Here is a 13,179-nt window from a genome sequence, read left to right as displayed (position 1 = left end):
GGTAACGGCAATCTCGTCCTTATCTCTGAGCATAAGGACTGTATAGCCAACAAAATGGCCACCGAGTTGTCTTGCGGCACTGGTTGAGGGGAGTCCGACGGGCGGTCAGGAGCCCCGTCGGCACCCTCGACGTTCTCGTCGTCTCCTACGTCGGGGTCCCTCCCGAGGGGCTGGTCTTCTTCCACGCCAACGCTGTGGCTTAAGACTTCGATCAGCTCCTCCTCAGAGGTTGAGGCCGAATCCACGACGACCTCCTGCCCCCCCTTTTTCTTCTCCGTCGGAGGTTTCACGGGGGTCCTGTCGATGGGCATGAAAGAGGACTCCCTCCGCGGTGGCAGGGAGACTCTGGGCCCCGAGGTCGCCACCACTGGTGTAGCCTCCACAGGCTGAGCCAGGGCCACCGCGACTGTCTCGATAGAGGCCTTGGCCGGGTGGATTAAGGCTTTCACCACCTTGGGTGCGCTCACCGCCTTCTCCTTGGGGGGAGGGTCACCGCCTCGCTCCCCCTCCGATGGGGCCTTCGAGCTCGACCGGGGTCTCTCCAAGAGCTTCGCCGGGTGCTCGGCCTTCCTCTTACCCGAGCCAGAGTGTTGGCTCGTGGTTGATGGCGCCGGGGAGGATGCGCCCTGACTGGCGCCCATAGAGCTCGACCGTTCGGCGCTCCCAGTGCCAGCGGACTCGCAGTGCTTGGCCTTCTGTTGGACCCCCGTCGCCGGGGCGCCCTCAAAGGCGCCCTCAAAGGTCTTAGAAGACCGCTCGGACTTCTTCTTCTCGCCTGACGGGCTCTTCCCTTCCAGCCAGTTGGCGAGATGCAGATGGCGGTCCTTCATGGTCCGCTCCGACATATTGCCGCAAAACGCACAGTCCTTCTCCACGTGCGTCTTGTCCTCATGCAGGCAGTAGAGGCAAAGGGAGTGTTCGTCCTCCTTAAAGACATTCTGAAGCTGGCATCCAGGGCAGACCCTGAACAGCTTTCCGGGCTTCGAGCTTCCCCTTCTCCTGGGCCTTGATCGAGATGGGCCTGAGAAACTTCTGGAGTCCTCCAAAAGCGTGGCTCGACGAAATCTTCACCCTTGAGGGGCGTAGAAGAATCCGACACGGGTCCCCGTTGATCGGATAAAGAAACGGTGGAGCTTGAGGCTCTTTTGACCGAAAAAGAGAAAATTTTCCTAAGAAAAAGCGCGAAAAAAGCACTAAAGCTCGAGAGCAATAGCACGAGGATCCCAACACTTGAACGTGCGGTAAAAATCTGAAGATGGCTGCCAGAGGCGGGGATTAGGGAGATGGCAGTCATTGGCTGTGGTCAGTATGACGCAGAGATCAGTGATTGGTTACTACTACGAAAGACAGATCAGAAACGAAACCGATACTGATTTTTCTTTACCGAGGATTCCCAGCCTGACGACGGGGAATATTCATGAGCATGTGAATCCATGCCAGACCCCATGCTGGAGAAAAGATGGTTATCACTGGAGTGCAACAGTCTCGCAGGCTGGTGTGGGTGAATCAGTTCCCTCAAATATTGAGGGGCAATACCATTGACACATTTAAGGATGAGGCAGGCAAGCTGCCTTAAATCTGATGAGATCCTCTATCAGCAACCAATGAAAATCTCAACGAAATGACACATGAGCAATTCTGCTCAACTTAAAAATCATCCTAACTGCTGCATTTTGTGCTTTTTGGAGTTTGTGGATCTGCTTAGATGGAATTCCCAGCAACTGGCTGTTGCATTAGTCCAAGTGGTCACCGGTCAACGCACCAACCACAGGCGCATGATCTTCTTTGCGAATGTAAGGGAGTGTGTGGCGTAAAGTCTAAACACAAAGTGCACCTCCTGAGCCGTTGCCCCCACCTGTCCTTCACTGCCAAGATCGTCTTGCCACACACAACCCAAGTTATTTATCTTGGATACAAAGTTTAAACTCTTTCCCAGAAGAGTTGGGATGGGCAATTTCTTGGCTGCAGTCAGTACATACTTTTCCTACTTCTTGCAGCTGCTCAAGGAGGATATGATGATTCACAGTAAGGCCACAGACAAATCAAACATAGTCAGTAAAGAAAGTTCACCCTGGTCCGTGGCCTTTAGCAATGGTTCTCTTTTCTCCTAAGTGACATTTGGTCATCTGCACTAGAATCGCCTTCCCGCTTTCCTCTGATAGATAAGCCAGTGCTTGTTTGGAGTCCATTATGGCACCCAGGAACTTTTACTTTTGTTATTGAACAAGGCTTGATTTGGTTTTGTTGATGTAAATCTAAAGTGTAGAAAACGTTTCCCACACCTTTGCGTGTTCTCTACGATAGACTATAGCATCTTGCACATTATGAACCAATCGCCTAAAAAGGGATGGACTGGTGTGTTCTCTCAGCTTAAGTGAGGGGCCACTACGGCAAAACCCTTTATGAACATACGTGGTGCCGATGCTATGCCAAAAGCTAGTACCTTGAACTGGAAGTGTGTGGTCTTTACCTGGAATCTTCTGCGACTGGTTGAAATGGAAATACGAAAGAATGCATTTTTCATGTCCAGTGTGGTCATTCTTTCTTTAGTAATGGGATGACCTACTGCAGGTTGGTCATTCAGAATGTGTGTGGTTCTCCATACTTGCACTGTACTGGTCTTTTTGTTTTGTCCTTTTTGGCGACTAGAAAATAAATAGAATAAATGCCCATGTTTACCAGACATTGACGTGTGAAGGATTGTGGGTCCCTCTACACGTAAGATATATATAGTTTTAAAGGAACGCCCCTGAAGACACCTGGTTTGAAAAAGATGTAATACTCGGAGCAAACCACTAGACGGTGGACTATGCATAACATGAGAATCTATGCAGATTCACAAGCTCCAGAAAAGAGGTTACAGAAGGCCTGGGACAATTTTGTTTGACCTTCCAAAGAAAAGTTGCAATGCCGCAAGGTGAATGCGCCACAAACATTACTCTTTGTTGCGTTGATTTCTCACCATGTGAATAAGGGCAATTCGTCATTTCCTAGTCACTGGGAAACAGGGCAGCCACCAGATGGTGTAATGATACTCATCTTACTCTACTAGGAGGCGGGGTGGGACAGGAGAGTGGAGTGCAAAGGTTGGAGTATTTGCAACATTGGCTCTCTTTTCGTGCTAAATCAGGCCCATGCAACAACTATGCTTTAAATTTCTGTTCAACAAAGGGGCACTTTGTTTCTTGTACTGCCCCCACAATCAACCCTTTTGACTTTCACTACGCACCTGTAACACCAAGCATTAAAAACGTCACTGCTGCTTATTCTCTGCTTAATTTGGAGGATAATGGCTTAGATCATGTATAAACGATGCCATTTTGTGAAGCCGAAGTCACAATCAAATGCAATGCATCTCTTAAGCCACTACTATGGTTTCCTACTCCCATGTCTGCTTCTGTGACCACCGCCGATGATGTAAAAACAATTGAAACCTGGTGCTGACAAAGTGAAATTATGGAATGCTGGCTGCATATGAAAAGTGTCTTCTTACAGAAATAGCCACTACTATTTTCATTTAAATATACCAATAATTAAGGGCCAGCAAGAGAGGGTGTAGGGGCAGAGGAGTGGAAAGCAGGGATGAGAGATATGGCTAATCAGTTTGTGAGCCCAGTGCCAAGAGAGCTTTAAATTGAGCCAGGACAGCATTGGATATAGGTCTAAGGAGGACACACAACTGGTGCTGAAGCACTCCGAAGGCTCCCATGCTAGAGCAATCAAACCCAGGAGGTGCTGAAGCTGGAATGCAGTGGCGACTGGACTGACCCATGGGAAGCAAAGCAAGTGCAGGCAGACCAGTCAGGGTTCAAAATTGGGATTTAGCAAGCAGGAGCTAAAACCAGCTCCTCGGTGTAGGACATCATCCAATAGGCAGGAGCTACCAGAGATGCTCCTTTAAATCTGTCCATTTTGCATGAACAATTGTGTATATTAGGTGTGTTATAATTCTTCTTGATGAACATTCTCAAATAATCGAAGTTCATGTCAGATTTACATGTTTGGAAGGCACCAGTTGGCCCTAGGAGCCAAAAGTAGCTCCTGGCAGCTATTGGTTTCAAGCTAACTGTGCTAGAATCAGGAGCTAAATAGCCCCCCAATTTCGACCCCTGATCCTACAATGAGAGTTCACGCAGACTCACTCCATGGAGTAGTCGTGCACTTACTGTAGCTAAAGGTAACATATTTGGTGAAATTGGTTGCTGGTGTGCTCAGTTTTCTCACCACTGTTGCACATATTGTAGCCAAATTCACCCCTCCACAGATTCTACATATAGAAGCATTTTGGCGACCACGCAATCAGGACGACAAATTACTGTACAATTCCAGCCACTAGTCACAAACTGGTTACAATTGGTCCGGGCAACCGCAGTCCTCACACTAAGGAAGGAGGGAGTCATGACCATGTAGGGCTGCATTCAGATTTCAATCAGTCTCTCGAAAGTACCAAGAGCAGCTGTGGGACCTCACTTTTCCCAAATGACAACTTTGACTGCATGTTTGGCAAATTATTTATCACAGATGGTAAGCTTGGGTAAGGTAGATAGAAGGGTGGGGGTGGAAATTAGGGTTACCAGGGGGCTCCCCCTTCTTTGTGGCTAAAAAGTGTTGGGGGGGAGCAAGCCTTCATAGAATAGCCATAAACTAGTGGTGCCTGCACATTGAGGTTATGAAATACTCAGAAAAACGGGGTGCCCCGAGTATCTCGAGGGGCTTTGAGCTCTTCAAACCTCACACCCGGTATTCTAGTCGTTTTAAAACCTAACCCAGCCAAAAAAAATAAAGTAAGAATCTGTTACTGAGAGACGAGGGTCACTCTCACATGTACCCATCCAGGGAGTTCACCTGGACCACAGGGAAGGGATCGCACCCTAGGAGACCGGTGAAGCAAGGTGGGCATCATCACCATCTAGCCACACAGACGACTTGAAGACAAGCACATACCTTACTGAATTTGGAAAGCGAGCCTCCGGGGAATGCCACGATAGGCGCAGGTAGGGACACTACAGATGTCCGAAGCAAGAAGGTACGATGGGGCTACCCACTAACCCAACTGCTAAAGAGCTCAACCCTCTGCAGACACCTCTCAAACTCTAACCAAAACATTATTGCACAACATTCTGCATGTACTTCACTACACTGCAACAAACAAAGCTACACAGACTCGCACATTAGCACAAGACAGGCCAACGACTGAGAAAGCACACCTATGCTCAGCAAACGCCGTCAACGAAACAAGTGGTCAACAGCACATCACACAGCTCTGTGAGCTTACTGCCACTATGCCCTACTAACCCAGCCCGGCATCTTGCCTTTCAGATCTGCCAGAGCTCCAGGAGACCAATCCGATGGCAGTAGTGCACGGTGTAAATGCTCTTAACATAGACCACAGAAAATTGGAATGCTTTCCTGTAAAGGTAAACCCACATTCGAAGCTTGCCCCTAAAAGCTTTGCATCCAGGTGGGCCCATTGAGAAAACTAGGCAGTGCCACCCATTTGGAGTTTAGGCATTGGTTAAGTTGCAGAGACCTGAGGACACGCTGCACAGGACAACACCTGCTTAATACCAACACAATATTTTACAACATGGCCGATTTTAAATGTAAGCAGCATTTTTCTTTTTTTATTCAGAGACCTAAATTGGAATAAGGAAGTTTAGAACATAATTTAAAAAAATAAACAGCAAAATAGCAAAATATATGAACTTTTTTGTTTTATAGCAATCGACATCTCTACCAGTCACTAGTAACTTACTAATAAACTGGCATCTCTCAGGTAACCACCCATTTAAAAAGACATGTAAATATATAATTCATATTTATACAGTTCTAGGTATATACACATTTTAGCACTGGAGTTGTATTTGGCTGCCTGCTCTATTTGTCAGTGCTCAGCAGAAGGTTTATAGGCCGCGCTTGGCCATTTAAAAAAGTACCGTCTGTTTGGTCAGCAAAGCAAATTAGTACCGGAATTATTAAAGTTGTGGGTTTGCGTAATATTTTTTTTAAAAACCCACGCAGCATGTCAGTTCATGGCACTCCTATGAAAGTGTTCAAAATATTGGTCGTAATGTGCTAGGACTCGATGATTCTTCATTTCCTTCCAAACATCAATACAGGAAGCCACTTCTGGAAGTGGGGAAGCATTCCTCTGGGACTAGCTTATTAAGATGCAGCTGAAGGTAGAGCGCCCCCTGGCAACCAAAATAGAGGACGAGCTTCAATCGCCCCTTACAAATGGAAGCCAATCCCAAGTTTCTGTCCCCAAAAGGCAACATCCCGCAAAGAGATGGAATCGAAGGCGTTTTCCAACATCCAAAACAGACTATGGCTCATGTTTGTTATGATCCCAGGTCCGCTAAACCAATTTGACCAAGCAGCAACGCTTCTAACCTGGAGGTGTTGCTAATGGTTAGACTAATCATCATTTCACTTGTCTTAACCGAGGGCTTCTGATATTTTGTGGTAGGTCAACTGGTCCGAGTTTCGCTGCACAGTAATAAAGGGCATTCGGGTCTTTCATGCATCTCAAGGCACAACCCCAAGGCCCGACTGCTTCAACTTCCTCCTCACAAGGTCCCAGGAAGCAGGCTATTCCCAATGTCTCTTGGGTCTTGCCACCTTGATGAATGCATTGACCAAAATGCACGGGCAATGTTTAAGTTAAAAAAGTAGCTACAACTTGTGGAACTGGGATGCTTCATGTGGGCTGATGCGGCCGATCTTGTGAGATGCTACACAGGTGCGTGTTAAAATCCGTAATAAAAAATAAGACGCTGCTAGGTGTTGGAAAAGATCCCCCTCACACTTCAAAAAAATGGAACAAAAGCCCAGATGGTAGAAATGAGGTCACAGTTCTGTTGCTTGGAAGTCACAAAAGTCAGCGTTTTTTAAGACCACCGTTGGCATGTTGGTATTTGGGAAGACAAGGTTCATCTGGAAGAGGATCATGGGAAAACACAGAGTCCTCCCCCGAGGAACACGTAGAACTCCGTGTGTCTGGAAAACTGGGAGAATACTGATCCATTGGCATCGACAGATCCAAATACTCCTGCAGATACAAAGTAGGGATGTCAGACAAGAGTGATGCAGCAACTTCCTCCACAGCTGGAAATGAGAGCACACATTTATACCCTCCATCCACACCACTCTTACCCAACTGTTTAAAAGAGCACGGAAAACTAACAGAAATCCCTTTAAATTTGTGCAAGAATCACAAAAGAACATTCCCATTTGATGACGATTTGTAGGACTAGATTTGGAGCATTGGCACGCTGAGGCTGTAATACTTTAATGCATAAAAACATTTATGCAGAATAAGTAAACCCTGGTCTCTGGACGAGCTTTTCCTCAATAAATCTGATGTCAAGACATGAAAAATGAGCGATCAACATAGAGGTAAACAGAGTATTGGTCCTAAAAGCTGCAAATCTATCAGATTCCAATGCAGGCCATACATCAAGTACACGGCGGGGGCGATAGCAACTCAACTTCTTTAAAGCCCCGCTTTATGCTTAGCACTGCATCACTCAATGCTGCTCGCTCCTCTTAATCAATAAGACAACATGCTGGTACTCCGAACCCACCGAGCGAATAGAATACCTGGTTCGAGGTCATGGCTACAATTCGGTCCAAGTCTTCAACCAGCTGCTTAAAGGTTGGTCTCTGGGATGGAACTGCATGCCAGCAATCTCTCATCATCATGTACCTAAAAAAAATTAAAGTGGTGGTAAAAAAAAAAAAAAAACACACATTGTGAAAGGAGCATGAAAGAGTGAGACACCTCTAGGATGGGTGTTCCAGACAGTGAAGGCAGAGAAACTCAGAGCTCACCTGTGAACAGCTTCAGCTAAAAACTAAATGTACTCAATATAGCCATTTCTATCGCCGTTTAATAATTTGACCTTTACAAAAAACGGCGAGATATCTAGAATACTTGAAGCACACTTGTTTGCAAAACAAAATAATACCTCTAAAGAAACCTCTGGTATGTCTCCCCCAGGTGCAGCGAGGTAAACTCATTCAAGAGGGTTAGCCAATTTCTACCATTTCCCTGCCTTTCATATTTGATGACCAGTTCTGGAGCATTTTAATGTTAAAAAAATTATTATTTCCACTTAATTTGGGTGTCGTTTGTGCGCCATTCAAATGAGCAAGTAACAAATAAATAAAAGCTTGATTAAAAACAAAAAAAACATTTCGCACTGGATGGGGCGAGAGGAGCAGTAAGGCAGGTGAGAGGGTCCAGGTGTGAAAAAACAAAAGCCAAAGATGTAAATAGCCGATACATTAAGGCTACGTCAGGGAGCGGGAAGGGGCTGCACAGAGGGCGCAAAGCTCTGGGAGTGAATAGAAGTGAAGACAAGAGTAGGGAGCCATTTTAGGCCAGGGTAGCGTGCGGATTGTGTCGAGAGATGAAGGAGGATGAGAGATTGTCTGGGCCAGGCTGTAGCTGTTCAGAGCTCGTGGATTTAGACATGGTTGACTCGAACATTCGGCCTCCTAGGGCCACAAACTCAGCAGATGTGCATTTTAAAAAAGGTTCCAAGTGATGTCACCGAATTTATTTTGACTGAAACAATCACTGCAAAAAAATAAAATAGTGTTTTTCTTATTGGGGTCCCCCTCCTAGCTCCCCCCCATCCCCATTTCTTTAAATGTATAATCCCACCCTGAACCACCTACATTTTTTTTATTTGTTCAGTAACCACTGGATAGCTACAGTTCTGTGAGCTAAGCCCACTGGAATATTCGACATCACATTCCAAGCAATAATGGGAAAGGGGAAGCAGGACTAGAAGAGATGAGCAAGTCCGTAGTGGTCATTTCAACAAAGCAATGACAAAACAATTCCCCTTATCCAGTTAGGGAACCTAGCAATGTTCTGAACATTTAACCTGTTCAGCAATACAAACCCAATGATCTGCGACACAATGGATCTAATCCAATTCTCACTACAGGCGACGTGTTTGACAAATTCACCCATGACCGCCCCCCCACATCCTCCGAGTGGCAATACTCACAGTTCATTGGTGCAGTTGCTGGGTTTGTCCATTCTGTGCCCCTCTTTCAACAACTTGAAGAGTTCTTCAACCGGCACCCCAGGGTACGGAGAGCCCCCCAGAGTGAAGGTCTCCCACAGTAAAACGCCGAACGACCAGCTGAATCAAAACAAGAGGCCAGTCAGACACCCCCGTCCAGAACACACAAGCACACCAAACCAAATGCTAGCTTGCTTTGGCACACGTTTAAATAGGTTTCTAAATTATGGCCAGTGGAAAGTGCACGAGTATCAGAAATGCTGCAAGGTATTATTAGGAACAAACAAACATAAAATCTACTAATGTCTAGGATTGAGCGTCAACACAGAGCCTCAGTTTTAAGCTCTTGATGTTTTAGATCTGAAATCCTTTGTTTTTCCTAATGCTTGCAAGTTAAATAACCCAATACCCTATGGTTAGCCATGTTCTCATTGGAGACCGACAAGAGATCTGCATAACTCCCATGTAAACGTTGCCCCATCTGACAACCAATGACAAATTTGAAGACATCAAATAACACTACATGATCAGTGTTCTGATACTCACTAGCATTTCAGGTGTACGCACCAAGTCAACACAAGGGCCCAAATATGTGGAACAAACTACCATCATACTACAAAGTAACGAAAACCCCTGTACACTTGAGAAGGACTCAAGAGGACAAGAGCACGACCAAAGCGTCCTCTTTCCCAAGACCTAGAACCTTCTCCAAGATGCTGCACTTCTACCGTTTTAACCTTGGGCGTGTTCGAGCACTTCTATGCCACTTGTCCTAAACATGTTCTAATTTCTACCTACAAATTCTGTATCATTTACCCAATGTTTTCCCGCCCCTTTTTTCTTCCCCTCAGTTTTCATTAATTTTCACCACTGGGCACATTGAGGCGAGTTGTTTTGCGTGTCTGGCACTATAAAAATATTACCAATAAAATAAGAAGCACAGTTCAACCATTGAAATAATTGTGGGCCAAATGTACTTTGGTGCGCTTTAGTGCAGACAATTCTTCAACACCAAACCGCAAAGTGTGGTTTATAGAAGTGATTATCGTCTTCAGTGTTATTAACTTATTCCGCCACTGTTGAGGCTGCAGAAATATTTCTAGTGCCACTTTCAGAATTCTGAAACACTTCGATGCAAGAACTAAGTGTGCTGCGTTACTGGATCCATGGCTTGGGATATGAGGTCCTTACAGGCAGAAGCGCTATGGTCGGAATTAAATGCTGGTCATAATGGCTACCAACTATTTCGCCAAGTGATAGTCAAGGAGGTCCTCTAACAGGGTACTACGACAAAATAAGTATGCCAGTGTGTGCAAACCTAGGACACCTTTCATGCTATTGAAAGCCTCTAAATCTCGAAATGCAGCTCCTTGCAGGATCCGACAGAAATTGCACCCATCACGCAGGCAGAGCACACAACCACAGTGCGCAAACATTGAAGGAAATCTGATTTTCACATGACTTACACATCACTTTGATGAGTGTATATGCGGTCAAAGAGTGCTTCAGGCGCCATCCACTTCACCGGTAATCGTCCCTGGAACACAATAAGGGTGACCATTAAGTAAATGTTATCAATATGAAATAAAGATTCAATGTGGCTCTCAGTATGTTGCAAAAAAGACTAAACTTTAGTTTACATGAACATAATATCTGTAATGGAATACATTTTGCAGTGATAGCGAGCAATATATTTACCTGCAAGATCACCAGCTGTGATCGAAATAGCTGGTCACTATTTGGCTCCTGCTTGATGCAGAGAATACCCTGGTTTGCTTAAAAGTCTGCCACCTGGGCATTCCATGGACTCCATAAGCACTGGTAGCAGCAGGCAGCTATGCAAATGCGATGTTGCAACCTTGTTGTCCATTTTGTATTTCAATAACCATGAATTTTAAAACACATTTCATTCAAGTTTGGTACGTGTTTTAAAAGCACAATGCTTTAGTGTTGAAATATATAGGGTTTTGGGTGTTCAGTGTTTCATCAATTTTTTCCAGTGTTTTCACAAAATCTAAGAATGTGTATCAGCGTTTATACATTTTTGAGAGAAAATAATGGCACTCAGTCTTTTTCCAGTGCCTATTATTTTCGCAGTATTAAATCTCATGGGATATGCAATGTCGTCAATGGACAGGCTATTGAGGGAACAATCTCTCAAAAGCGGTAGTCGAGACGCTGCTGCTGAGAGCTGGCAACAGATGTCCATGAAACACTGCCCCTGGAAAGGATGTAGCTAAGTTGTTTACAGAATGATGCCCTTTATCAATATCCATGTCAGGTTCTATGACGTGTGAAGGCATGTGTGACAAAAGACGTGCAGAGGGCCCCAATTTGCATATGTATTGACATCAGTGTGAAATGACAGAAAATGATGTTATGGAAGTATTTGCCACTAGTCGTGGGCTATTTTGGGGTGCGTGAATTCATGGTCACGTGAAATAGATCAAAAGTGTCTCCAATTGGTCAAAGTGGCACCTATCCACTGACATACTTTTGTTTAAAACAAAAAAAAACATAAGTTACATTTTGTGTGTCTGTGTAGGTCTCATGCAAACAGTACATTAGGGAGGGAGAGAAGAGGCTCTGGGGGCACAATTAGAGAAAGAAAAATCCATGTTAAACCATTTTTTGTAAACACAAATATTAGTGGTCAATCGCTATTTTGAGGAATTATGGCCAATTTTGAAACATGAATTGGCAGCCACAAAGATACCTCAAATTTGTATACAACTCGGTGGGAAGCTCCTTATCTACAGGGAGTGGTGCGACAAGTTTGGCCTGCCACAGGGAGTTTTTCTGCCATATGGGGCGGTGGTTCGGAGGATGGCAGAGCTATGGGAGGGAATTCCTGAAGAGCCAGAACCATGCCCGGTGCTTCGAGTACTACTTGACCAGACGGGGGGTAGGGCGCGTATCTCGCGGATATACAAAGCTCTTGGGGAGGGGACGGCAGAGAGGGAGTTGAAAGTCAAGGAGAAGTGGGAAGTGGATATGGGGCGCACGATATCGAGTGAGGAATGGGAGCAGGTCTGGAACTTGGTCCGGAAGTCATCGAGGAATGCCCACTTCCAGTTGGTCCAATTTAACATTTTGCATAGGGTATATGTTACCCCATTGGCACTCAAGGCGATGAACGGGGAACACTCGGGCGAATGTCCCAGGTGTGGGTCGGAGGAGGCAGGGTTCTGGCACATGGTGTGGGAGTGCAGAGTAATAATAGAATATTAGAACAAGGTGCTTCACGGAGTGAATGAGCTACTGGGAATCAACCTTGAACGGCATCCAGAGATCTGTCTGTGGGGGAACCTAGCGGGGGTGGGGAGCGTAGCAAGCCACAGAACAGAATGGGCCGGTTTTCATATTGGCAAAACGCTGAATGGCGATAGTGTGGAAATCGCCCCTGGGTCCGACAATCAAGTTATGGATGAAGGATGTACGAAGGTGGGGATTAGCTGAGTTACCGGTGCTGCAGAATATGGAGGTAGGGGGAGGACGGGAGGAGGTGACGGTCCATTGGTCCCAACTGCCGAATGATCTAGCAAAGGATAATGACTTGTGCCCACCGTGAAGTAGCATGTGCGGGGGAGAAGACATGAACGAGTCACGAGGGAGGGGGGGGAGCCCAGAGATGTGGGTGGAAGGTGGATTGGCCTTAATTTCACCGAACATTGGACACTAAAGCTGGACTGCTGTGACCAATGGAGAAAGGAGGAATCAGATGGGACATGGGGAGGGAGGGAGGGGAGAGGGAATGGGGTGGGCAGGGAGTGGGAATTGGCTGTATTGTTGGTTAAATTTCGCTAATGTGTGGGGGGACTGATACTTGGGGGTTAGGGAGGGTAAGGGGGAAGTTGTGGAATTGTTATAAAATACCAATAAAGAGGGTTAAAAAAAAAAGAAAAAAAAATTGTATACAACTCAATCTCCCCTGACCACTGCCAGATATTGTATTTTTCTTTTACACAGAATATGTAACAGAATGTGCAATGTTGAACAAATGGCGTTAATCTGTGTAAGAGGTGTTCTAATTCTTCTTTAGTACCGTTCTCAAATAGTCAAAGTTAATTTAACATATGCAGGTTTGTAAAGCACCAGTCAGCCTGAGGCACCAACCATAGCTCCTAGTAGCAGTTTC

The 13,179-nt window shown here is 45.7% G+C and overlaps 1 protein-coding gene across 4 annotated transcripts in view; it reads right to left on the bottom strand.

Moving 5' to 3' along the window:
• Nucleotides 1–5,595: 5,595 nt before the first annotated feature.
• Nucleotides 5,596–13,179, bottom strand: part of FGFR1 (fibroblast growth factor receptor 1) — a 140,152-nt gene continuing 132,568 nt past the window's right edge. For 2 of the 4 annotated variants that reach the window (XM_069617932.1, XM_069617930.1), the window contains 4 exons: nt 10,508–10,578; nt 9,024–9,161; nt 7,603–7,708; nt 5,596–7,051 (listed from right to left, as the gene is read on the bottom strand). In XM_069617932.1, coding sequence (XP_069474033.1) covers nt 6,881–7,051; nt 7,603–7,708; nt 9,024–9,161; nt 10,508–10,578 — 486 coding nt within the window. In that variant the 3' untranslated portion in view covers nt 5,596–6,880. The remainder of the gene's footprint in view (nt 7,052–7,602; nt 7,709–9,023; nt 9,162–10,507; nt 10,579–13,179) is intronic. The other 2 variants (XM_069617929.1, XM_069617931.1) reach the window with 1 other exon arrangement.

This window comes from Ambystoma mexicanum, chromosome 10, assembly GCF_040938575.1.
Source record: "Ambystoma mexicanum isolate Mex_15411 chromosome 10, UKY_AmexF1_1, whole genome shotgun sequence".
Classification (NCBI taxonomy): domain Eukaryota; kingdom Metazoa; phylum Chordata; class Amphibia; order Caudata; family Ambystomatidae; genus Ambystoma; species Ambystoma mexicanum.
Note: the sequence above shows the minus strand (reverse complement) of the source record. Positions and strands in the feature narration are given on the sequence as shown.